The sequence below is a fragment of the Ostrinia furnacalis genome, unplaced genomic scaffold (genome assembly GCF_004193835.3).
Source record: "Ostrinia furnacalis isolate ACB-3 unplaced genomic scaffold, ASM419383v2 OfSCF7469, whole genome shotgun sequence".
NCBI lineage: Eukaryota > Metazoa > Arthropoda > Insecta > Lepidoptera > Crambidae > Ostrinia > Ostrinia furnacalis.
This window is the reverse complement of record NW_021137708.1, coordinates 288012-312961: the sequence shown is the minus strand read 5'-3', so window position 1 is coordinate 312961 and position 24950 is coordinate 288012. Positions and strand designations below refer to the sequence as shown.

The 24950-nt window shown below is 44.2% G+C and overlaps 1 protein-coding gene across 1 annotated transcript in view; it reads left to right on the top strand.

Annotated features, from left to right (window-relative positions):
• LOC114364780 (ATP-binding cassette sub-family A member 1) overlaps positions 1–24950 on the top strand; it is a 59322-nt gene that overhangs the window by 14721 nt on the left and 19651 nt on the right. The window contains exons 10-22 of the mRNA XM_028321083.1: positions 1754–1817; positions 4618–4755; positions 8042–8159; positions 9028–9182; positions 9706–9933; positions 11625–11763; positions 12689–12938; positions 16946–17010; positions 18401–18519; positions 19107–19329; positions 19898–19980; positions 21829–22045; positions 22984–23205. Coding sequence (XP_028176884.1) covers positions 1754–1817; positions 4618–4755; positions 8042–8159; positions 9028–9182; positions 9706–9933; positions 11625–11763; positions 12689–12938; positions 16946–17010; positions 18401–18519; positions 19107–19329; positions 19898–19980; positions 21829–22045; positions 22984–23205 — 2021 coding nt within the window. The remainder of the gene's footprint in view (positions 1–1753; positions 1818–4617; positions 4756–8041; positions 8160–9027; positions 9183–9705; positions 9934–11624; positions 11764–12688; positions 12939–16945; positions 17011–18400; positions 18520–19106; positions 19330–19897; positions 19981–21828; positions 22046–22983; positions 23206–24950) is intronic.

Here is a 24950-nt window from a genome sequence, read left to right as displayed (position 1 = left end):
GGCCGCTACGGGCACGCGCTGCCGTGGGACTTCCTGCTGCAGGTATGACGTCAAACGAGCCCCGCTAGGGCTGCAGCAGAGTAAATACAAATGAGTAGGTCATCTTCATAGAAATGCACCGGGCGCGGTTTGTATGTGAGCGCGCCAATACGTATGCGGCGCGCACGCACACACTGACAAAATTTAGCGGGGATTAGCGGAGAGCCAGTCGTGGTTGCGCCGAATTTTGTCCTCGCGCTGCCGTGGGACTTCCTACTGCAGGTATGACGTCAAACGGGACTATTCCCACCCCTCGTTCCCACCACTGCAACTCCTGTGAAGCCAGGATCTACAGCTCGACCGCCATAAAAACCTAACCAATGAAGGTAAGTTTGTCTCGGGGGAAAGTTAAACTGTCATTGGACCCGCAACGAAATTAATCAGAAGAACATAGGAGGAGTTCGAAATTAAGGTTTGACTTCCCTCCATTGCATGACGTCACTCGGGCGCCGCTAGGGCTGCAGGCGATGTCTCCGCGCTGCCGTGGGACTTCCTGCTGCAGGTATGACGTCATCGGGCGCCGCTAGGGCTGCAAGCGGTGTTCTTCTTCGCGCTGGCGTGGTACTTCGACCACGTGCGGCCAGGCCGCTACGGGCACGCGCTGCCGTGGGACTTCCTGCTGCAGGTATGACGTCACTCGGGCCCCGCTAGGGCTGCAGCAGAGTAAATACAAATGAGTAGGTCATCTTCATAGAAATGCACTAAGCGCGGTTTGTATGTGAGCGCGCCAATACGTATGCGGCGCGCACGCACACACTGACAAAATTTAGCGGGGATTAGCGGAGAGCCAGTCGTGGTTGCGCCGAATTTTGTCCTCGCGCTGCCGTGGGACTTCCTACTGCAGGTATGACGTCAAACGGGACTATTCCCACCTCTCGTTCCCACCACTGCAACTCCTGTGTAGCCAGGATCTACAGCTTGACCGCCATAAAAACCCAACCAATGAAGGTCAAGTTTGTCCCGGGGGAAAGTTTAAACTGTCATTGGACCCGCAACGAAATTAATCTGAAGAACATAGGAGGAGTTCGAAATTAAGGTTCGACTTCCCTCCATTGCATGACGTCACTCGGGCGCCGCTAGGGCTGCAGGCGATGTCTTCGCGCTGCCGTGGGACTTCCTGCTGCAGGTATGACCAGGCCTGTTCATCTCCGCGAGTTTACATCGAAAACAAAACAAGCACGATGGCACGCTACAGGATTACTATTCGACAAGGCCTCACATACGAGCGAGCATTGACTCACGCACGCGTATTCTTGTGTATGATGGAAAAAAATAAAGAAAATGGTGTACTAAATACTGTGCAGTATTTAACTGCCTAAATAATAATAAAAACACAGAATGTACTTTTTTAAGTTGCCTGAAGACACTGAGAGGTAAATAAGTGGTTAATATTATTCATGATAATTCATGCTTAGTCATGTATTTCCTCCGCCATTTTCTGCAGTTTGGCACCTCACGTCACACATAATTTACCGAAGTCAGCCCTATGGCTTCGACGCAGTACCGATCACTGACGTGTGTCAACAAAATGGTGCTTGACTCTTGAGACAAGCTAAATTACACCATATTGTTAATGACATTGAGCATAATTTTTTTTAAATACCTTCGCGAAGTAAACCTTCTGTAAATCTGTACGTAGTACTTATTATTATTCTGTGGTATGACGTCACTCGGGCGCCGCTAGGGCTGCAGGCGGTGTCTTCGCGCTGGCGTGGTACTTCGACCACGTGCGGCCCGGCCGCTACGGGCACGCGCTGCCGTGGGACTTCCTGCTGCAGGTATGACGTCACTCGGGCGCCGCTAGGGCTGCAGCAGAGTAAATACAAATAAGTAGGTCATCTTCATAGAAATGCACTAAGCGCGGTTTGTATGTGAGCGCGCCAATACGTATGCGGCGCGCACGCACACACTGACAAAATTTAGCGGGGATTAGCGGAGAGCCAGTCGTGGTTGCGCCGAATTTTGTCCTCGCGCTGCCGTGGGACTTCCTGCTGCAGGTATGACGTCACTCGGGACTATTCCCACCCCTCGTTCCCACCACTGCAACTCCTGTGTAGCCAGGATCTACAGCTTGACCGCCATAAAAACCCAACCAATGAAGGTCAAGTTTGTCCCGGGGGAAAGTTAATTGTCATTGGACCCGCAACGAAATTAATCAGAAGAACATAGGAGGAGTTCGAAATTAAGGTTCGACTTCCCTCCATTGCATGACGTCACTCGGGCGCCGCTAGGGCTGCAGGCGATGTCTTCGCGCTGCCGTGGGACTTCCTGCTGCAGGTATGACGTCACTCGGGCGTTGCTAGGGCTGCAAGCGGTGTTCTTCTTCGCCCTGGCGTGGTACTTCGACCACGCGCGGCCCGGCCGCTACGGGCACGCGCTGCCGTGGGACTTCCTGCTGCAGGTATGACGTCAACGGGACTATTCCCACCTCTCGTTCCCACCACTGCAACTCCTGTGTAGCCAGGATCTACAGCTTGACCGCCATAAAAACCCAACCAATGAAGGTCAAGTTTGTCCCGGGGGAAAGTTTAACTGTCATTGGACCCGCAACGAAATTAATCAGAAGACATAGGAGGAGTTCGAAATTAAGGTTCGACTTCCCTCCATTGCATGACGTCACTCGGGCGCCGCTAGGGCTGCAGACGGTGTCTTCGCGCTGCCGTGGGACTTCCTGCTGCAGGTATGACGTCATCGGGCGCCGCTAGGGCTGCAGGCGGTTCCTTCGCGCTGCCGTGGGACTTCCTGCTGCAGGTATGACGTCACTCGGGCGTCGCTAGGGCTGCAGGCGATGTCTTCGCGCTGCCGTGGGACTTCCTGCTGCAGGTATGACGTCACTCGGGCGCCGCTAGAGCTGCAAGCGGTATTCTTCTTCGCGCCGGCGTGGTACTTCGACCACGTGCGTCCAGGCCGCTACGGGCACGCGCTGCCGTGGGACTTCCTGCTGCAGGTATGACGTCATCGGGCGCCGCTAGGGCTGCAGCAGAGTAAATACAAATGAGTAGGTCATCTTCATAGAAATGCACCGGGCGCGGTTTGTATGTGAGCGCGCCAATACGTATGCGGCGCGCACGCACACACTGACAAAATTTAGCGGGGATTAGCGGAGAGCCAGTCGTGGTTGCGCCGAATTTTGCCCTCGCGCTGCCGTGAGACTTCCTGCTGCAGGTATGACGTCAAACGGGACTATTCCCACCTCTCGTTCCCACCACTGCAACTTCTGTGTAGCCAGGATCTACAGCTTGACCGCCATAAAAACCCAACCAATGAAGGTAAGTTTGTCCTGGGGGAAAGTTAAACTGTCATTGGACCCGCAACGAAATTAATCAGAAGAACATAGGAGGAGTTCGAAATTAAGGTTCGACTTCCCTCCATTGCATGACGTCACTCGGGCGCCGCTAGGGCTGCAGGCGATATCTTCGCGCTGCCGTGGGACTTCCTGCTGCAGGTATGACGTCACTCGGGCTTCAGGGAGTAGTACCTCCCCAGTTCTTCGTTAACGACCAACGACAAAAACAAATCTAACCTGTGTCACAAATGTAGTGAAAAATGTAGCAGGAGGATGATCCACAAACTACACTCAACATCAAATAAACCGCACCTTCCGAGACGCGAACTTTAAAGATTTTCTTCTAACACAATCATGGTGCCCCAACAATATTGGTGTTATTTGAAAGCTTAATAAATATGCTTAAAGAAAAACACATTTAATTTCTTAATAAATGATCAACATAATATATGAATGTGACTTGAAAAAAGACCTCACTTTGGGCTCACCTCTGGGATCAATTAGACCAAATTGTATGGTTATAAAACCAAATAATGATAACACGTGTCCTCTTTAACAGATGGATAGCGATTAATCCCAACTTAACAGTTTTATAGCCATAAAAGTTGGCTCAAGCCTAACTACTTATTTTTTGAAGAAGTGACTCTGGATCCTTCTAAAGACACATTTTTGGGGTAAAAACCTTTCCTTTAATGAAATGAAGTTTAGAACTAGGCTTCTAAATGGTGCCAATATTGGTGGGAAGTCGGGATGCATACGTTTGAAATTGCTTGTCGCGGAAGGTGCGATTTATTTGATGTTGAGTGTATAACATAAAGGCCAATCATACAACTTCAATAGATCTGTAATGCCACACGGCATTAACATTGTCTTTTATGCCTCAATTTTAGAATCAAGTGTACAGCGGCTGCCTGCGACTTCGTATGCGTGGATCCCGTTTTACCCCCTTAGGGGTGGAGTTTCGTAAAATCCGTTCTTAGTGAGCACCTACGTTCTAAAAGGAACCCCCATGTAAAATTTAAGATTCCTAGCACTAGTAGATTTCGTGATGAGTAGGTGAGTCAGTCAGTCAATCAGTGACCTTTCGTTTTTATAAAGATAGATTAAAGATTTTAAATAATTAAATTCTTTAAGTTTCTGCAAAGCCTTTGCAGCAACTTAAAGAATATTCTACGAAATAAGGTGGCCCATATTAGCAGCCGGTCCAATACATCCGACTTTCCCCTATCTTGTTAGTCGCCATCGATTGTACTTTACCCAGTACATCCATTCAAGCCGCATGTTCTCCACAGAGGTCGTACTGGGTGAAGAACAACGTGAAGCCGGACTCGGCGTCGCGGCAGCTACAACGGCCGGCGTCGCACGACGAGCGCTACTTCGAGCCGCCTGGCGCTAGGGAGGTGGGCATCAGCGTGCATAACGTTACCAAGGTATGTACTCTATCCTAAAGTCTGTTCGCCGAGAGTATAAAAAAAAATATCAGAGGTTCTAAACTCATTATAAATTGCGGCCCGCTAATTATTTTTGTCGATATAATGAAAAAGTTGGTAGATTATCATTATTATCTCTTTTTTTACGGGAATTATTCCGGTTAGGGCATACGTGGGGATACGGATCAAACACGTGGCGTCCATGTGTTGGATAAAAAGTATTTCATTATTATCAAGTGGCTTATAGTGTATCCCAATGTTGGGCAAAGCCCTACCCACTGTCATACTATTCATTTCGGTCTTATGTAAAATAAATCTATTCCGTTTCACACATTGCGTTTCACACATTGCGGCCCGCCGGCCGGGGCGCTTGACGGCAGCTGCGTGGCTCGTACCATGGTACTCAGTGCGCGTTGATTTATCGACTCTCGGCGAACAGACTTTACACTAATATTACAAAGAGGAAAGAGTTGATTGAATATTTGTTTGGATTCGTTCGTTTCAGCCGAAAGACGTTCACTGCTGGACAAAGGCCTCCCCCAAGGATTTCCACAAAGACCGGTCCTGCGCCGCATGCATCCAAGCGCCTCCCGCGACCTTCAGCAGATCGTCGGCCCACCTAGTGGGAGGCCTGCCCACGCTACGTCTTCCGGCTCGTGGTCGCCACTCAAGAACTTTCCTGCCCCAGCGGCCGTCAGATCTACTAAATATTAAATGAATTGCTTCTGCGTTAGTCGGAACTTTTGCTCATAGGGATGGAACATAAACAATCGCAATAAATCAGTAATCGGCATGGTGGTCATCTTACCATCGAATCACGATTATTATCTCAGGCAGGTCAAAGCTAAGTCAGTACGTGTGCGTTTGCCTTTGATGACGGTTTTGTTTTGTGCGATTTCTCCACGTATTGTTTGTTATTGTTATTTTGATGTTTTATTGAATAAAATGCATATGTTTAATTCTTTGTGATTCATTTTGTACCACTAAGAATATTCACGTTTATTCCATTTCCAGATCGTTCAAATTCATAGATATAATTTTGATCAAGATTATAAACCAAACAAATAAAAGGCGATTAGATTTCTATACAAAATATTCTCGATTCTAAAAAATATCGATTAGGTTTATAAGGAGCGCCTCACTAAATAGAACTGTCATAATCACCATCTTACGCTGAATGGACTATAATGTTTTTTATAAACTTAATAATAATAATAATAATAAGATCTCAAGTTGTTCGCACCAAAACGACAAGACCTGGTGAAGTTGCTAAAAACCACACAGGTATTTAGCAACGCCATCAGGATGGAGTTTGGTGTAGACAAGTGTGCGGTCTTACATGTAGAGCGGGGAAAAGTTGTGAATTCCCCGAATTTACAACTTTCTGAGACAATGACACTCAAATCTCTCTCCGAAACTGAGACCTATAAGTATCTTGGTATGTCAGAATCGTTAGGTATATCTGTAGAAGACATCAAAAAATCGGTGAAAGAACGCTTTTGTAGCCGACTGACAAAAGTTCTTAATAGTCTTTTGTCTGGCGGCAACAAAGTAAGAGCTTTCAACGGTTGGGTGATGCCTCTATTGATATACTCCTTCGGCATACTAAGATGGACTCAGACTGAACTTGACGCCCTGGATAGGAAGGTACGTCAGCAGCTCACACAACATCGCATGTTACATCCGCGTTCATCTGTGATGAGACTGTACATTCCACGGAAGTGGGGTGGTCGAGGCTTTTTAAATGCCAAGAACCTCCACAACCGTGAAGTGTGCAGTCTCAGGGATTATTTCCTTGCCAATGAGTGCGGAATGCATCGCGATGTTGTGGCAGTTGACAAAGGCCTCACGCCGCTCTCCTTGGCGAACGAGAACTGGCGCAAGCCAAAGGTCCTGAGCGTCGCGGATCGGAAGGACGTATGGAAGAGCAAGGAGCTGCACGGGAGGTTCTATCGGGCCCTTACAGGTCCTGATGTAGACCTCCTCGCCTCGGTGAACTGGCTACGCTTCGGTGACCTCTTTGGGGAAACCGAGGGTTTTGCTTGTGCAATTGCTGACGAGGTCATGATGACGAACAATTACCGAAAATATATCCTGAAGGACGGTACGGTCGACATTTGTCGAGCATGCCACCGTCCCGGAGAGTCACTCAGGCATATAATTTCTGGTTGTTCGCATCTTGCTAACGGTGAGTACTTGCACAGGCATAACCTAGTAGCCAGAATCATCCATCAGCAACTTGCTCTTCAGTACGACCTTCTTGAATCTGAGACGCCTTATTACCGATACCAGCCGGTGCCAGTTCTCGAAAATGGTCATGCATTGCTCTATTGGGATCGTTCTATCATCACAGACAGGACTATTGTCTGTAATAAGCCTGATATTGTGGTGGTTGACCGATCCCAACGTCGGGCAATGCTCGTTGACATTACCATCCCGCATGACGAAAACCTCGTGAAGGCCGAGAAGGAAAAGCAAAGCAAATACCTTGACTTGGCCCACGAGGTGACCGCCATGTGGGATGTTGACTCGACGATCATTGTCCCGATAGTTGTCTCGGCAAACGGGCTAATAGCGAAGAGCTTCGACCAACATCTAAAGAAGCTCTCGCTGGATGGTTGGCTCAAGGGTCAGATACAAAAGGCGGTGATCCTCAGCACGGCACGCATTGTCCGGAGGTTCCTCAGCCTGTGACCCTACCACCGGTAGCTTGGGCCCTGCTCCGCTACCAGCGGAATAACTATTTTTAAGTATTTTTTTATAATGTATTTTTATTTATTTTTTTTTTGATAATTTACATTGTAAAAAAATATTTAAAATTAAGAACCAAGGTTAATAAAGAGAATAATAATAATAAATCATTTATTTGCTCAGAAACATGGTAACAAAATGGTCGATAGAAAATGTCAAGTCCAACATGTTTTGTCCAGGGTAGGCATGCAAATTTTACAAAATTAGAATGTACATATTAATAACAATAATAAATTAATTAAAAAATTGAAGTCATTATAGGTACACAAATCAATCACTCAGAAATTCTTTGACAGTATAAAAACATTTATCAACTAACCATTCATAAAGAAATTTTTTAAATTGGTTATCTTTTAGACTACGACATTTGGTTTTCGTGATTCATCATTATAATTTCTATGACACTCTACTGCTAGATTTAAGGAATCCGCCAAGGACAAAGCTTATAAAAACATACTTAAACATTGAGATTAAATAGGAAACACACAAACCTTGGCGTGGCTCCATTACGTACCTTAATATCATGTATTTTCAGATGTTCCCAAAACAACGCGCGCTAAACGACGTGTCTCTGGACGTATACAAAGGCGAAATCACCATCCTGCTGGGACACAACGGGGCTGGAAAAACCACGCTCATGTCCATAATCACTGGTAAGTACAATATTATAGAATGTTCCTTCATTTTCTTGTATTTAGCCAAATATAAATATGAAATAACCGCAAAATGATTTTGGACAATATAGTGTAATTTACCTTGTCTCGGAGTCAAGCACCATTTCGTTTACGTACGTCAGTGATCGGTACTGTGCCGATGCGATAGCACTGACTGTTACAATAAGCTGTGTCACTATCTTGGGCACCACACGCGTATTTTTTCTTCTTTCCATAGCGAATTATTTTTTTACAATGGGTGAAGAATACGCGCGCGTCCATTACTCACTAGTCGCTCGTGAATCCCTTGTGGATTAAACCCACCGGCGGGTACGCCGCGTGTGTTTTGTTTTCGAAGCCTACGCGGGGAGTTGAACAGATTTGTAGCCTTATTCACGTTACAAAACTTCAACGACAACAAAATACTGAGTTGCGATCCTATCGAGTATCAAAATGATCCTTGTGAATACGGATTTAGAACTGGTTTTCAATGGGACTACTTAATAAAACTTCAATGACAACAAATCGCTGAGTTGCGATCCGATCAAGTAATCGTTCTATCAAAAATGACCCTTGTGAATACGGATTTAGAACTGTTTTTCAATGGGACGACTTCTGAACGTCAGCGAGATCTTGCTGTCAAAATACGTGAAATAAGCCACTGGTTCCAGTGCCGTACCTATACCATCCGAGGCCCGTGGCAAATTCTGTGCATGGGGCCCTTGGTTAGGTTATTTTTCNGGGGGGGGGGGTATCGTGGGGGCATCGCAAGGGGAGGATTAGGGTCGAGGGCCCGTGGCATTTTGCCAGCTCTGCCATAGTTACACCACTGCCTTGTTCTATTGTGAAATGTAACGTCCTCCCACAGGTATGATCGGCCCAACGTCAGGCAAGGTCCTGGTGAACGGTCTAGACATGGCATCAGAGAAGGAGGCAGCACGGCAGCACATCGGGCTGTGCCCGCAGCATAACCTGTTCTTCCCAGACCTCACTGTACTGGAGCACGTCATGTTCTTCACGCTGGTATGTATCTAGAATAGTTAAAGATTATGGCAATTGCATACCGTTCTCAAAAAAAATCAGAATTATCAAAAAAACGACGAAGTTGACTTTGATATGACATCAGTTACATGATATACAAGAACAGCATAGAAGCTTATATCTGGGGGTAATTTAATTAGTCTAAACAAACAAAGAAAATTTAGATTTTTGATTTTACTGCATTTCGAGCAAAAAAGCAGCACAGCCGTGCCATCGTTTCTATAACTTCGTTGTGGACAAAACTAGAATAATGCATTTTCAGTCATTTACCTTATTTGGAGGGGTTAACAAAACTATTGGTACCTATTAGGACCAGTAGGTCCAGTAGGTTACTAATAAGTAATCAAAGTGCCTTCTGCACATTAGACGACTAGGCCGCGCGAACAAATAAAAAAAAAACATATTTCGCTGGCCGCAACGACCCGGCTTGGACGCCTAATGTACGAAGGCACTGAAAAAGTGACCAAAAGAACGTTTAGAACACTAACCAACATTTAACTTCCAGCTCAAAGGCTCATCCTTCTTCGAAGCGCGAATCTCTTCTCTGGCTCTACTGGACAAACTGGGCATCAAAGCCAAAGCAGACAATATGAGCGACGAACTATCCGGCGGCATGAAGCGGCGACTTCAGCTGGCGTGTGCACTTGCTGGGAACGCGCGAGTGCTTATACTGGACGAGCCCACGTCTGGACTGGACGTGGAGACACGCCGGGAGCTGTGGGACTTGCTACTGGTATGTGGATGTCGCTTACTATGGGCCTCATAAGAAGGCTCAAGGTCACCCAAAGGGCGATGGATCGGGCTATGCTCGGAGTTTCCCTGCGTGATCGAATCAAAAATGAGGAGATCCGCAGGAGAACCAAAGTGACCGACATAGCTCGCAGAATTGCTAAAATCAAGTGGCAGTGGGCGGGGCACATAGCTCGTAGAGACGATGGCCGTTGGGGCAGAAAAGTTCTCGAGTGGCGACCACGGGCTGGAAGACGTAGCGTGGGCAGGCCTCCTACTAGGTGGACCGACGATCTGGTAAAGGCACGGCAGCCACTGGCTGGGAACGCACACTTGCTCATACTGGACGAGCCCACGTCTGGGCTGGATGTGGAGACGCGCCGGGAGCTGTGGGACTTGCTACAGGTATGTACAGCGTGCTATGGAAAGGGCTATGCTCGGTGTTTCTTTACGAGATCAAATCAGAAATGAGGAGATCCGTAAACAAACTGAAGTCACTGATATAGCCCGACGGATTAGGAAGCTGAAGTGGCAATGGGTAGGGCACATAGTACGCAGAACTGACGGTCGATGGGGTAACAAGGTTCTGGAGTGGAGGCCACGTACCGGAAAACGCAGCGTGGGACGTCCACCCACAGGGTGAACCGACGACCTGATAAAGGTAGCAGGAAGGCGCTGAATGCAGGCCGCTACCAACCGTGCGATGTGGAAGTCATTGGGGGAGGCCTATGTTCAGCAGTGGACGTCCTATGGCTGAAATGATGATGATGTATTCCGAACGACTGTGAGAGTAAGCTGTCCAGCGGCATGAAGCGGCGATTACAGCTGGCTTGTGACTTGCTGGGAACACGCGCGTGCTCATACTGGACGAGCCCACGTCTGGGCTGGACGTGGAGACGCGCCGGGAGCTGTGGGACTTGCTACTGGTATGTACTCCGAGCGACCGTGAGAGTAAGCTGTCCAGCGGCATGAAGCGGCGACTACAGCTGGCTTGTGACTGGCTGGGAACGCGCGAGTGCTCATACTGGACGAGCCCACGTCTGGGCTGGACGTGGAGACGCGCCGGGAGCTGTGGGACTTGCTACTGGTATGTGGTCGCTTACTATGGGCCTCATAAGAAGGCTCAAGGTCACCCAAAGGGCGATGGATCGGGCTATGCTCGGAGTTTCCCTGCGTGATCGAATCAAAAATGAGGAGATCCGCAGGAGAACCAAAGTGACCGACATAGCTCGCAGAATTGCTAAAATCAAGTGGCAGTGGGCGGGGCACATAGCTCGTTGAGACGATGGCCGTTGGGGCAGAAAAGTTCTCGAGTGGCGACCACGGGCTGGCAGGCCTCCTACTACGTGGATCGATCTGGTAAAGGCACTGCAGCCACTGGCTGGGAACGCACGCTTGCTCATACTGGACGAGCCCACGTCTGGGCTTGACGTGGAGACGCGCCGGGAGCTGTGGGACTTGTTACTGGTATGTATTTGAAGCGACCAAGAGAGTAAACTATCTGGCGGTATGAATTTAGTAGAATAGGACTACTTTCACTCTTCCCGTAGATGTAGTAAAATACCAAGGGTCCAATATGCTAACATTAGCAGGTCTAAGATGCGTGTCGCGATAAGCTTTTATTGCGCCATTTTATAGATTTTACGCGATAAACCATACTTTTGTCGTCTAAAAACGTATGTGTTTTTTACATAGTCGCTGCGAGGCTCTCGCACCGTCCTGCTGTCGACTCACTTCATGGAGGAAGCTGACGCTTTAGGCGACCGCGTGGCGGCGCTGCACGCCGGCCAGCTGCGATGCCACGCCACGCCCATGTACCTCAAGAGAGCCTTAGGTAATAATACCACCTATTACAACTACATAAGATACCACTTAATACTACTTAAAGCTTCCACAGACCAAACGCAAGTCCGAAGCAGTGCGGGTCAGTTGCAGCGCGGCAGTAGGCACACTGAAAGCAGCGCAGTTTCAGAGCAGTTGAACCGCGGGCGGTTGTCAAAAATTTCAATATTCGAAAACATGTGTCATGCTAATATGGCCGCCATAGTAATACAACAGCGCGGGCCCGCGTTCGCACCGCTTCTGTCCCGCACCCGCGCCGCCTCTTTTGTCGTTCGGCAGTTGCAGTGCGGCGCGGTTGGAGCGCGGGCCCGCGTTCAAATCTGGTGTGACTCACTTCAAAGAGTTTCTTGTATTACAACTTGCGTGGGCCCGCATTCAAACTGCGCTGCTACTGCCCCGCGTTTGGTCTGCCCAAGCCTTTAAGCGCCCTGGAAATACTAAAAAAGGTACTAATAAAAGCTTCGACTTTGACTTGATTGAATCTTTATGAAATGTCATTACAACAGCACATTCAACTATACATTTTCTTTGCAAATTCGTACTTATTGCAATTAGATAAGTTGGCACAGTGTTCAGATTAATGTGCCTATCTTCCTTTAGATAAGGAAACCCCCTTGCAATTTGCACAAAACCAAGTGCAAAATGAAGATTTAATTCTGTACGGTTCTTATACCATAGACAGCTGTCGATTCTCTTAACGGAATACGCTATTTATAGCGATTATTCTCAGGATATGCTTTGCATGGCACGCAACCGTCATCGGTCTGATTTAGCCAAGTCGTGACGCTTATGGCAGCTAATGAAAGTCATTTAATTTCAAAAATTGTCTAGTCTTTAGCATAGTGTTAGGAAGACGTAAAACCAGATCTCCATTAAATACTTCTTAGTGAAACTAATGTATGTATCAATCTCTACAGGCACCGGCTACCGCCTCACCTTCACCACGATCGGCCAGCCCAAAGAAGACCCTATGACCAACGTAATACAGTCCATAGTTCCGGATGCCGCCGTCAAGGAAACCACCATCAACTCGATATCGTACAACCTTCCCGCGGCAAGCAGCAAGCATTTCCCGAGCCTGTTCACTAAACTGGAGTCGCAACGATCGGAACTGGGAATTGACTCAATTGGAGTTGGGATAACCACGCTTGAGGAGGTGTTCTTAAGGTCAGTATTCCTTTGTCTTTTATTTATCGAGCTAAGTACACACTAAACCCTGGTCCGTGAGCACGTAGAATTTTGTCCAATGACCCCAAGCTATCCATCCTTATCGCTCGCGCGTAATTATGTTGCTGTCGCGCTCGCACTCTCATTGCGGGCGCCCGTCGCACAGTCGCGACAGCAACATAATTACGCGCGAGCGATAAGGATGGGTAGCTTGGGGCCATCCTACAAAATTCTACGTGCTCACGGACCAGGCCTTAGAAAAATGTTTCGTATTTGAATTTGTTACTTTGAAGTCCTGTCTACGACGGAACTTTTTGATTTATTGGCGTTCCATCACAGATCTGCTGTTTTGGATTCCAGCTTAATGTATAGGACTAGCATAAGGCTTTAGAAACTTCTTGCAACCGTCGCTCTTACTCAATTTAAATACTAAGGCCCAGAACAGACGGTGAAACGCAACTGCAACGAAACTGCAACTTTGTAATGATTCTGATGAATGAAACTGAAACTGAAAGTTTCAAACTGGTCGCGTCATGTGTGGTCTCTCAACGGACGCTATGGCAGAAACTTAGATGCAACTCCAAAGCAACTAGCAGTTGCAGTTTCATTGCAGTTGCGTTTATTAAACGTCTGTTCTGGGCCTTAGTCAACTTGTATCGGTTTATCTAAAATCACATATTTATTCGTTCGAAACAGCATCTCAAGGTAAGTAATTATGGTGAGCAAATGTCGTCGAAAAGACAGTATTTGAAGCATTTACACTGTTAACCAAATTAGACCGTTGGGAGTTGAACTTAGACTCCACAGTCTTACCGTTCTTGAGGTCAAACTTAAATGTGTGTAATCTAACAACCACAAAAATATTCATTCACATTTTAGTGTAGTCCGCATCAAGCCGAGCTAAAGCGAGTTGTTTTTAAACTGTTTTATTTTAAATTTATTTCTAAAACTACCGCGAACTTTCTTTACGAAGACGTAATAAATCGATGCCTCACACTTTTTTTCATATGGTCGGCACGCAGCTCAAAAGAGTTCAACTCCAGTGTGGTACACCAGCGCCCTCTAAATCGCAAATTTTGCTCAGCTTTGGTGAAATCGCACCTTTATAGCTCATTATCGTTCCTCTGATATCAACAGGTTCGTACCGGCACGTTTGTATTTCCCGCCACTAGTTCGCAGCTTGTACCAACATGTTATGGAACATTAAAAAACAAATTGTCATCGGCACATCGTCAAATCTGTCAATTTGTTTCATTCTCTCGACCGGAGCGCAATTGAACACAGTTTATAATTATGGTATCTGCAATCGGGAATATAGAAATAAACCTGTAAAGGCTGCAAGAAATATATTTCATCGCTGAAACTACAGGGAGAAGTTGGAAAAGTGTGGCAATAGCGAAGATTATTGAAGATTTGCTGAGCTGATTTTTTCTTACTCGATTAAAACGCATATCATCGTGCGGCAACGGCGCATGTGCGTAATTAGAAATCGATTTGAAGCCTTTTCAAGAACATAAGTATAAGCATCTGTGTTTGTTGTTTCAAGCCGTATTCGGATCAAACTTGAACATCACTATGACGGCTGATAAGGAAGTCGTAAATAGCTACAATTTTAATTTGAAGCGGCAAGATGATGAAGAGTCTTTCGAGGAATTTTACGAAAAAATACAAATCATGGCGGAGGGCTGCAACTTTGGTGAATCCAAAGATAGGATGCTGCGTGACAAAATTGTCGTCGGGATAAATAACCAGCGGGTGCAGCAGAAGCTTATGGTCATTGAAAAATTGACGTTGGAGCAAGCGGTGGAAATTTGTCGGGCTGCGGAGAAGGCGTTTGGTTACTCCAGGGTGCTGACGAGCTTTGAACAGCAGGCGATGCACAAGAGGAGGCTACGTCGCGAGCTCGTCGCCGGATTAGAAGAACTCGCCAAGTACATCAATAGCTACGAGTGTCCCTGTGAACGGGAGTACTATGCGCACAGAAGGTGCTACAGATACAAGCCTTTTGAGATTCTGACTAGCAGTACTAATACGGAATACAGGCATGGGTCTTAAGTTTATTGTAGTTTAGTTAGTATTGATTTTAAATTGTAAATACATGTAAGTATTTCTTTTAGTTACGAATATATCGGTTGAGGTGGCTGAGTTTCTTGCGCCACTTCTTCTCAGCGCCAGCCGATATATTATCCCTGAAGTGGCGGTAGGGCAAGTAACATCTGGGATATTTTGTCTTGTATAGGATAAGTTATGAAATATTGCTAGCATTTTAAGATATTGCGCAATGTAAAAAAGACTCCTATTTACACACCATAAGCATTTGTAATATGTCCACCTAACATCATAAGTTTCTAATTTAACCATAATTTGTTTGTAATATATTTATTTAGTGTATATATTTGGCAAGTTATATTTTCTTTATAAAAATGGCTCAATGTAAAAATTAAAGATTTTTGTTACCATGTCGATAGGTATGTATATTATGTAAAAATGATTTTGTATCTTTGTATTATAATGTTGTCATCTTAATGATAAATAAAAAGTTTATGAATACAAAATAAACATCTGAAGACTATAAGAAATGTCTTTTATTGAAAAAAAATCTATATTCCTAAAGTGCCTTCATGGCTTCACAGTGTCTAGTAGTCACAGTAATGTAGTATGTTCAGCGACATAGCCTTTTTATTGACCTTCATTCCGAAAATCCCAACTAATATTATAAATGCGAAAGTAACTCTGTCTGTCTGTCTGTCTGTCTGTTACGCTTTCCCGCTTAAACCTCGCAACCGATTTTGATGAAATTTGGCATAGAGATAGTTTGAGTCCCGGGAAAGAACATAGGATAGTTTTTATCCCGGTTTTTGAAACAGGGACGCGCGCGATAAAGTTTTTCTGTGACAGACAAAATTCCACGCGGGCGAAGCCGCGGGCGGAAAGCTAGTTTACTATAAACTTACTCTTCTACGTAACGTCGGCTCTCAAACGTTTTCGCCTTATTGCACCAGTATTTTTAGTTTTCAAATAAATGCCCCTGCTTTTGACGAATCGTGATTAATTTAAATTATTTGCCTAGTGAACTAATTTCCGTGCTTTTAAGCGAAATATTATTGGCAGGTTAGCTACCATGATAGGTAGTTAATGCTTACTATCCGTGGTGTCTAACATTTCACAAAGGATACATAAACCTTTGTTTGTCACCTGTCTTTCATCCGCTTTGCTTTGGAAGTCGATCCTTGACATCGAACTCCTCCTATGGTCTTTTGATTAATCTTCTTGCGGGTCCAATGACAGCTTAACTTTCCCCTGGGACAAACTTGACCTTCAAGCTGTAGATCCTGGCTACACAAGAGTTACACCGGTGGAACGAAAGCTGCTAGTCGTGTGTCCTGTTTTGACAAAACATGAAAACACATTTAAATGAAATCTACTATCATCTATACCTTTTATGAATCGAAATAGTGGCTTAATAGCCAGATTCTGAAGAAACCCGAAAATACGTAGTCTGCGACTATTGATTTTTATAAAAGCGTCTTCGACATCTTCGAGAATTGTTATTCAATCGACCATTCTTTGTCTGAAAGGTCAGTCTTAAAATAGCTTCTTGTTTGAATACTTAGATCAGTAGAAAGGCACAAGATTATGAAAACATTTATTTGCTTAAGGGCTGATTTTTCAATCGTCAGATAACTTTTATCTGAAGAATAAGTTTGGCACATTGACAGTTTAAGTATGGGAAATATGTGAAAATGACAAGTTTATTCTTCAGTTAAAAGATATGTAACGATTGAAAAATTTGCTTTAAGGGCCGATTTTTCAATCGTTAGATAACTTTTAACTGAAGAATAAGTTTGGCACATAGACAGTTTTAGTATGGGAAATATGTTAAAAAGACAAGGTTATTCTTCAGAAAAATCAGACCTAAAACAAATATCATGTTTTGCTTACACGAAGCAGCCATTGATAACATTGAGCTGTAGACCGATTTTGATGATCCTACGTTTTTTTCACAGATTATGCAGTGACGTCGACACTTCGCGCTCGCAAGATGAACTTGACGGCAATCTTGGAGGCATGCGTAAGTAATTGCATCTTAACAATTAAACACTAAGGCTGGGTTGCATCATCTTACTTCAACATTGACAAACGTCAAAATTCTGTCAAACTCCATTAACTTTTAAGTAGTGACCGACCGAATATTCGTTTTCGTTTTCGGCCATTTTCGGCCAAAAAATGGACATTCGGCCATATTTTCGTTTTCGGCCAAAAACCAGCCGAAGCTTCGGCCAAACCGAATATCAAAAATACGTGAATAAGATGGTGACGTTTATCGTTCCGATATCTTCGGGAGTGCATCTGGTGCACTCATGGTTCCAATCAGACTTGAACGGACGCGGTATTATCACACTCTTTTGAAGTTTTGAAGTGAGGTTACGTTGTAAAGGGTGTCCAGCAACAATTTTCCAAGTTCAAAATTGAATACAATAAACCCAAAGAGTTTTCATTAAGTTTAATTGTTTCAAAATAATACGCCATGAGTCACTGGTGCCTACAGAGTGTTCGCAGTTGAGCAATAAGTATTTGAAATGTATTGTATTGTCGAATGATCGATGAATGTCTGATACCACAACTGCAACTGCATCCCGGTCAACTACGTAACTCTATTTAAGCAAGAAGGTGTCTCACCACACACGGAGAGTACCTCGATGGAGACACTGAGGACTATTTTTTTTTTTTTTCAAATAAATGATCAGCAAGTACAGGGACATACCCTAGGCGCCTCGGTCACCAGATCTCACACCATGCGACTTTTTCTTGTGGGAATATCTCAAGTCAAAAGTTTACAGCAAACAATCCTTAAATAATTCAGGTTCTGTAAGAAAATATCCGCCGTGAAGTTGCAGGAAAATTATTAGCGCGATTTGCTCTCGCATAGTTGCGAATGTAAGGGTCCGACTGTGAGAGTGCCTATAGTAAAACGGGCATCATTTAGAAGACATTGCCTATAAAAAATTTAATCCACATTGTTAAACTCCAGTTTGCATTAGTAATAAATAATAAAAAATCATTAATTTATTTGTATTCATTTTTGAAGTTAAAAAATTCCCACTGGACACCCTTTATTTCTTCTTCACTTCCCAATATTTCAATATACACCGGAAATAATATTCTACTAAGAATTTCATGATATTTTTTTTTGTGTTTTAATGCCGGTTTCTATAATCAATCTATCAAAATCAACTGTCAAACGTCATTATGTTTTTGGTCAAAACATTAACGGTTTTCAAAGTTTTTACATAATTTCAGATTGAAATTTGAGAGTTGAAGGTCATTTTCGTTTTCGTTTTCGTTTTCGGCCGAAAATGAGACTGCAGCCGAAGCTTCGTTTTCGTTTCCGTTTTCGGCTGAAAATCCATATTCGGTCGGACACTACTTTTAAGTTATTACATTAGTACGGTATTTTGCAGCTTCAGAGCCAACGTTCAACATTCTCTCCGGACCGCGCCTGTACATTCGTCAAATACTGATGCTGATGAAACGTCAATTCCTCTTCCTATGGTACAAGAGGATGTATTTCTTCAGTTTGGTAAGTTATTACAATATTATATTATTTTTAAAAGGTCAGCATGCGTATTAAACAACGTAGTAGGAATATGTAGATGTTGCCTTAGTTGAATCGTAAAAATGTACTGTATGCCCTTGATGTACAGTCCTTTTTAGCTGGGCACGACTTTATCTAAAAACGATAAATCTCACTAAATATGATCGCAGGGTCAACCATCCATTAATGACCGCGGCGTAGGTTTCTTAACTTTAGTGATCGCCACCAAAGCGCTACCGCCTCTAAGCCACAAGCCCCTGGAATTAATAGTACAGCAGTTTTTTTGTCTTTTTGCTATTTATTATCTAGTGTTAAAGGCCGGTAGATCCGTTCTCATAAATAAAACACTAGATATATAACTTTCACATTATATTGCCTCATTTATAAAATACAATTCATCACTTAGCACAAAAAAGCGGGGAGTAGTCCGCGCGCGACCCTCTAATCTGACATTTCTAGGTTCAATGTCACTATGACATCAGCTCATTAGCTATAACGATACCGTTATTTTAAAGTGTTATATTTGTCACAATTAACACTAGATAATACAAAGGGATCATAATTTATTACAGCAAGTACTAATCCCAGTGCTTCTAATGTGCACATTCACGCTGAATTCCAACAACGCGGCCACGGGCGACGTTGACAACCCTGCTTTGGCCATGAACCTGGATGTATACAAGGATATGCCTGGATACAGGGTGCTCTACGACCTGCCCAAGGGCGAAGCCTCCTTGAAGCCGATGGACGACTACCCTAACGTGAAGTTTGAGGAGACTGGTGATGTCAATGAAGGTATGGGTCAGCAATTGACAGAGAACTGTGACTCATATTTACCCGACTACGCCAGAAGGAGGATTATGTTTTTTCCATCATATTTTAACGTCTGTATTCACAAACATTACTATGAGGTCACACAGTACGCGTGGATCCACAGGGTGACATATGAACCAATTACAGAGCTGTATTCAATACTGTGCGTTCGATTTCCTGCTTCACTTAAGCAAGCGTCGTTTGAGAATACGGGTGTATAATAATATCTTCTTTACTTATCATAGGGTCGCAAACATTTAACATGTAGGTAGGTACCCTTAAATAGTTGTAAACACTTTGTTATCCCTTAAAACCGAGTTAGTTTAGAAATTTGCTGTACGATTAGGTTTTACTAGCATTGAAATCAATAAAAAATTAATCAATCTTGTTCGTGGTTTAACACAGACTACAGTAAATCAAAATAAATGCATGTCTGTTGAAATATCTCCCACTATTTTACATCTACATGAGATACCATAGTTTTTGCTTAACATGCCGTTGTCTGTACATCAAGATAACAACATTTCAATATATTTTGTTTTTGTTTTAGCGGTTCTAAGCGCTGGCAGGCGTAGCGTGTTGGAATACAACCAATATCTGGCTGGAGTGGAACTCAACGACACTGAAGCGAAGGTAATATTGATATTGATATGATTTTTACACCAATTTCACTCCTATTCTTTTCATCGTTAGGTATATTTTCCTAATTAACATCTCATTATCATCAACAGCCCCTTTACAGTCCACTGCTGGACCATGAGCCTCCTCCACTATAGTGGAGGGTTTTGCCATAATCTCCACGCTTGGCAGGCGGGTTGGAGATCGCAGCTTAAAAGATTGATGTTATTCAGAGAGCGCTGCTGCCCATTCTCTGTTTGATGTGTAGTCCCTAAGTCGCCTCTTACGACACCCGCGGGAAGAGTAGGGGTTGGTGACAAATGTATTCTACTCTGCCGTCACCACACGGCTTGTTGATCACTAATAGCGACATAGATGGTCATCCGTGGTGTGAAATGTTCAGTTGTTTGTTTCAGCCAAATGACGTCCACTGCTGGATAAAGGCTTCCCCAAGGTTTTCATTGGATGCGGACAGTGCAAGACAATGAAAGGTCTTGCACTGCCCGCATCCAGGCTCTTCCCGCGACCTTTACCAGTAGGCCTAAGATGCGCGCCGTGATAACTTTTATCGACGTCAAAATGTATGGGCAAAATCGATAAAATGGCGTGATAACCGCTTATCGCGGCGCGCATCTTAGGCCTACAGATCGTCGATCTACCTAGTATGAGGCCTGCCTGTCAAACTATAAACAAGGTTATATTGTTGACTATAGTCTATCCAATATAGCTTGATTAGAATGACAGCTGTCATCAAAAGTAACGACATAACTTTGTAGTAGCGATCAATGAGAGCTAAATATTGGCGGACAAGAAATAATTCACGTCTGACCTACAAACAATATTTTCGACGACAGTGCTTCCAATAAAAATGATAATTTCGTGTAAATGCAGCGTTAAATGACACCAATAAGTAGTAATTCGAAATTATAAAAATCAAGCTAGAGTATTGACGACGTCTCTACAAGGTTATCTCGAGTTACAAAAATGTTAGTGTTGGGACATATCGACAAATGTCATATTAAATTAAAACCATGGGGTCCAAGCGCTCGTTCCTTTTATAAGGAACTGGCAAAGAGGCTTACCGAGGTGACCGGTGATCAAAAGGCTGGCAGCTATTTCGGCCAGAAAATTAGCCTGGCCATTCAACGTGGCAATGCTGCCAGCCTTTTGGGCACCATTCCTGATTGCGGCGCTGGGAGTGAAGTATTTTTTATTTTGTAAATATTTTTTATCATTAGTAATTTTAAAATTTTAGTTTTTAAGTCATTTTAAATTAAAACTATTTTTTTAACATATTTAACATTTTTTTTAACATATTTAAGTCAAGTTATACGTTTTTCTAAATGTTCACTATTAAAAACCAAAAAACATTTCATTCTTAAAATAATCAAACATCGGAAATCAATCACCGGTAATTTTTTGGGTATTCATAGCACCGTTGCTCTAGAAGAGATGCCCACCGCCCTCTAGCGAGAGGAGAAAACCACTGAAGAACACTGATGATAATGACTACGACTTAGGTTGTACACCCTTGATATGAATTTTAAATTTTACTGTCTTTAAATTTAAATCATAATTGTCATTTTCATGAATAAAGATATATGAAGAAAAATTGGGTGCATTTTTTCATATCATTTTTTCGAAAACTTATCGATACATCTATGTGAACCGTACGAAACATACCCATCACTAGTCACATTCGTGTGACAGGCGTCATTCTAATCAAGCTATATTGGATAGACTATAATCTTAGGGCCTACACACGTTATACTTTTAACGAGCTGACGATCCACGATGCCATCCTCTTGCACGAAGCTGTAGATTTTCTGTTGAAACATGTAAAACCAATTAAATTGTTTACAGGTGATGTACACAACATTAGTTCGCCACGCAGCGCCCTCAGCTCTGAACCTTTTGACGAACCTACTAGCAGCGCGAGTTTTACCCTGGGCTGGCGGCAAAACGCTCACCACCATCAACCACCCCTTACCAGGCGCGCAAGTGCCGTATATGACGGATACCATCGTGCAGCCTAAGGCCATGGTGAACTCTGTCACTTGGGGCGTGATCTTGGTGTTTGGTGAGTTACCTACGATATTCGTCACAGCTTCAGATATCCTATCGAACTGGAATCAATCGCGTGCTACACTGGGTGAGCGGCAAAATGCTCACGACCATTAACCATCCTCTGTCAAGCGACAAACTCTGTCACATGGGGCGTGATCTAGGTCTTTAGTGAGTTATCTATGATATTCGTCGCAGCTTCAGATATCCTATCGAACTGGTGGTACCTTGCTTGAGCGTACCGTGCTCGAGCTATCTTGAGTGAGCGGCAAAATGCTCACGACCATTAACCATCCCCTGTCAAGCGACATGTGATGTGCGCTACACGACGAACACGTGAACACTATGGTGAACTCTGTCACTGGGGCCGTCATTTTGGTGTGTACTACCCTGGGTGAGCGGCAAAATGCTCACTATTATTAGACCACACATTGCTATAAATACTTTTCCAAAAACTTATTTAATAACACAATCTTTTTATCTTCTTTTGCTAAGAAACATCTTAATGGTCTTAAGAGGAATGGAATCATTCCTTTGCCATGGTTAAATTCAAGGGATTCGAAAATGTTATCACAGTGTTTACCTCACTCACTCTCACACAATAATACGTTGATTTGTTTGAATTCTTTTGTTTATGTAACACTGTTTTAAACTAAATTTAACTTTTTTTTTTGATATAGCACTGTTTTAAAAGACTAACCAATCGGACCAAGTCATTGTATTTAAATCTTAGTTGAGGAATCACTGGCTACTAAGATACAGTTGTAACCTAGTTAAACCTAGTTTAGTGGTCATGGGACATCCGATCATCATACCAATTTTTGTAACATTTGCATAGTAATACATGCATAATGTAACTTTTGGTTCACATAAACGTTTTTATTTATTTATTTATTATTTTACCTCCATTATATTTTTCACCTTCCGTGTCATTAAATAAGCTCCATTTTCCAGTGTTCCTCTCTGCCATATCTGGAGCCGCCTCACTCCCATGCCGTGAGCGCGTGACAGGCGCTCGCCACATCCACATTATGGCAGGCTGTCCTGCAGAACTACACTGGGCGGCTACCCTGCTATTTCATACTCTGATACATGCGACCACACTGATAGTACCTGCTATGATAATCTGTGCTGCGCTGGACGACGACAAGACATTTACGGACCCGAAATTTATAAGTAAGTAACCCTAAATGGACGTCGAACGAAAACGTGGTCGACCCAGGCAAACTTGGCGGCGCACTGTAGCGGACGAGGCGAAGAAGATCGGCAAGACCTGGAGCGAGATCAAGCGAGAAGCTCAAGACCGAACGAGATGGAGGACTGTTGTGGACGCCCTCTGCCCCATCTAGGGGACATAGGACCATAAGTCAAGTAAGTCAAGGGCCTCTAAGGGACCTTAGGCGTCTCTAAATTTACTGGGCGGCCACTCTGCTGTTCCGTACATTGATACATGCGATCACTCTGATAGTGCCTGCTATGATCATCTGTGCTGCGCTGGACGACGACAAGACATTTATATGTAAGTAAACGCAGCAGGGCCGGAAGACGTAGCTAGCCCCCCATTAGGTGGACCGACGATCTGGTGAAGGTCGATGCGGGCAGCGCAAGACCGGTCGTTTTGGAAATCCTTGGGGGAGGCCTTTGTTCAGCAGTGGACGTCATTTGGCTGAAACGAACGAAATACAGCCGGCAGCTTTCTGCGACCTTTACCAAGTCTTGCATACGTCCGTCTACATACATAGCATGGCAGGCTGTCCTGCAGAACTACACTGCTGGGCGGCCACTCTGCTGTTCCATACACTGATACACGCGACCACACTGATAGTACCTGCCATGATCATCTGTGCTGCGCTGGACGACGACAAGACATTTACGGACCCGAAATTTATAAGTAAGTAACCCTAAATGAACGTCTGATTTTAGCAGAGTAGGATAGGACCAGCCCTACGCTTCTATAAAAGGAGACTAAGGGCGTCTAAGGGATCTTAGGCGTCTCCAAATTCACTGGGCGGCCACTCTGCTGTTCCATACGCTGATACCATGCGAGCACTCTCATAGTACCCGCTATGATCATCTGTGCTGCGCTGGACGACGACAAGACATTTACGGACCCGAAATTTATAAGTAAGTAAACGCAGCAGACTCAAGGTCATCCAAAGGGCGATGGAGCGGGCTATGCTCGGAGTTTCCCTGCGTGATCGAATCAGAGATGAGATCCGCAGGAGAATCAAAGTAACCGACATAGCTCACAGAATTGCTAAAATCAAGTGGCAGTGGGCGGGGCACATAGCTCGTAGAGACGATGGCCGTTGGGGCAGAAAAGTTATTGAGTTGTAACCACAGGCCGAAAGACGTAGCGTGGGCAGGCTCCCGACTAGGTGGACCGACGACCTGGTGAAGGTCGCTGGAAGAACCTACATGCGGGCAGACGTCATTTGGCTGAAACGAACGAAACGCAACCGGCAGCTTCCTGCGTTCCTCGGATCTTGAATCAGCAGTCCAACACCGTTGGACTGTTACTCCCTCAACATAACCATGCCATGGCCATCGAAATCGAGTAGAGTACCTAAAATAAGACCACCTCTTTCCGTGAATGTCGTAATAGGTGACTAATTGACAAATATGGAAATATTAGGCCGCAATAAATAAGAAGCCTGTAAAACTGATCGAGTGGACTGTATAGTACGAGTATAGTGTAATGGGGATAGGCCTGCTGGTAATTGAGCAGACACTAGTGAGGAAAAACTCCAATTATGGGCCAAGTACACAAGATACTATTAGTAACTTCAAAAATAAAAAAGTAAAAAGCCATAAAGAAATATCAAAAAGATTGCTGGCTAAACTGCCAGCAACAAAGCCTATAGAGCCCTTTCATTAATTTTTTCCTGTTTGTTACGGTACCTCTACCTCATATTATTATC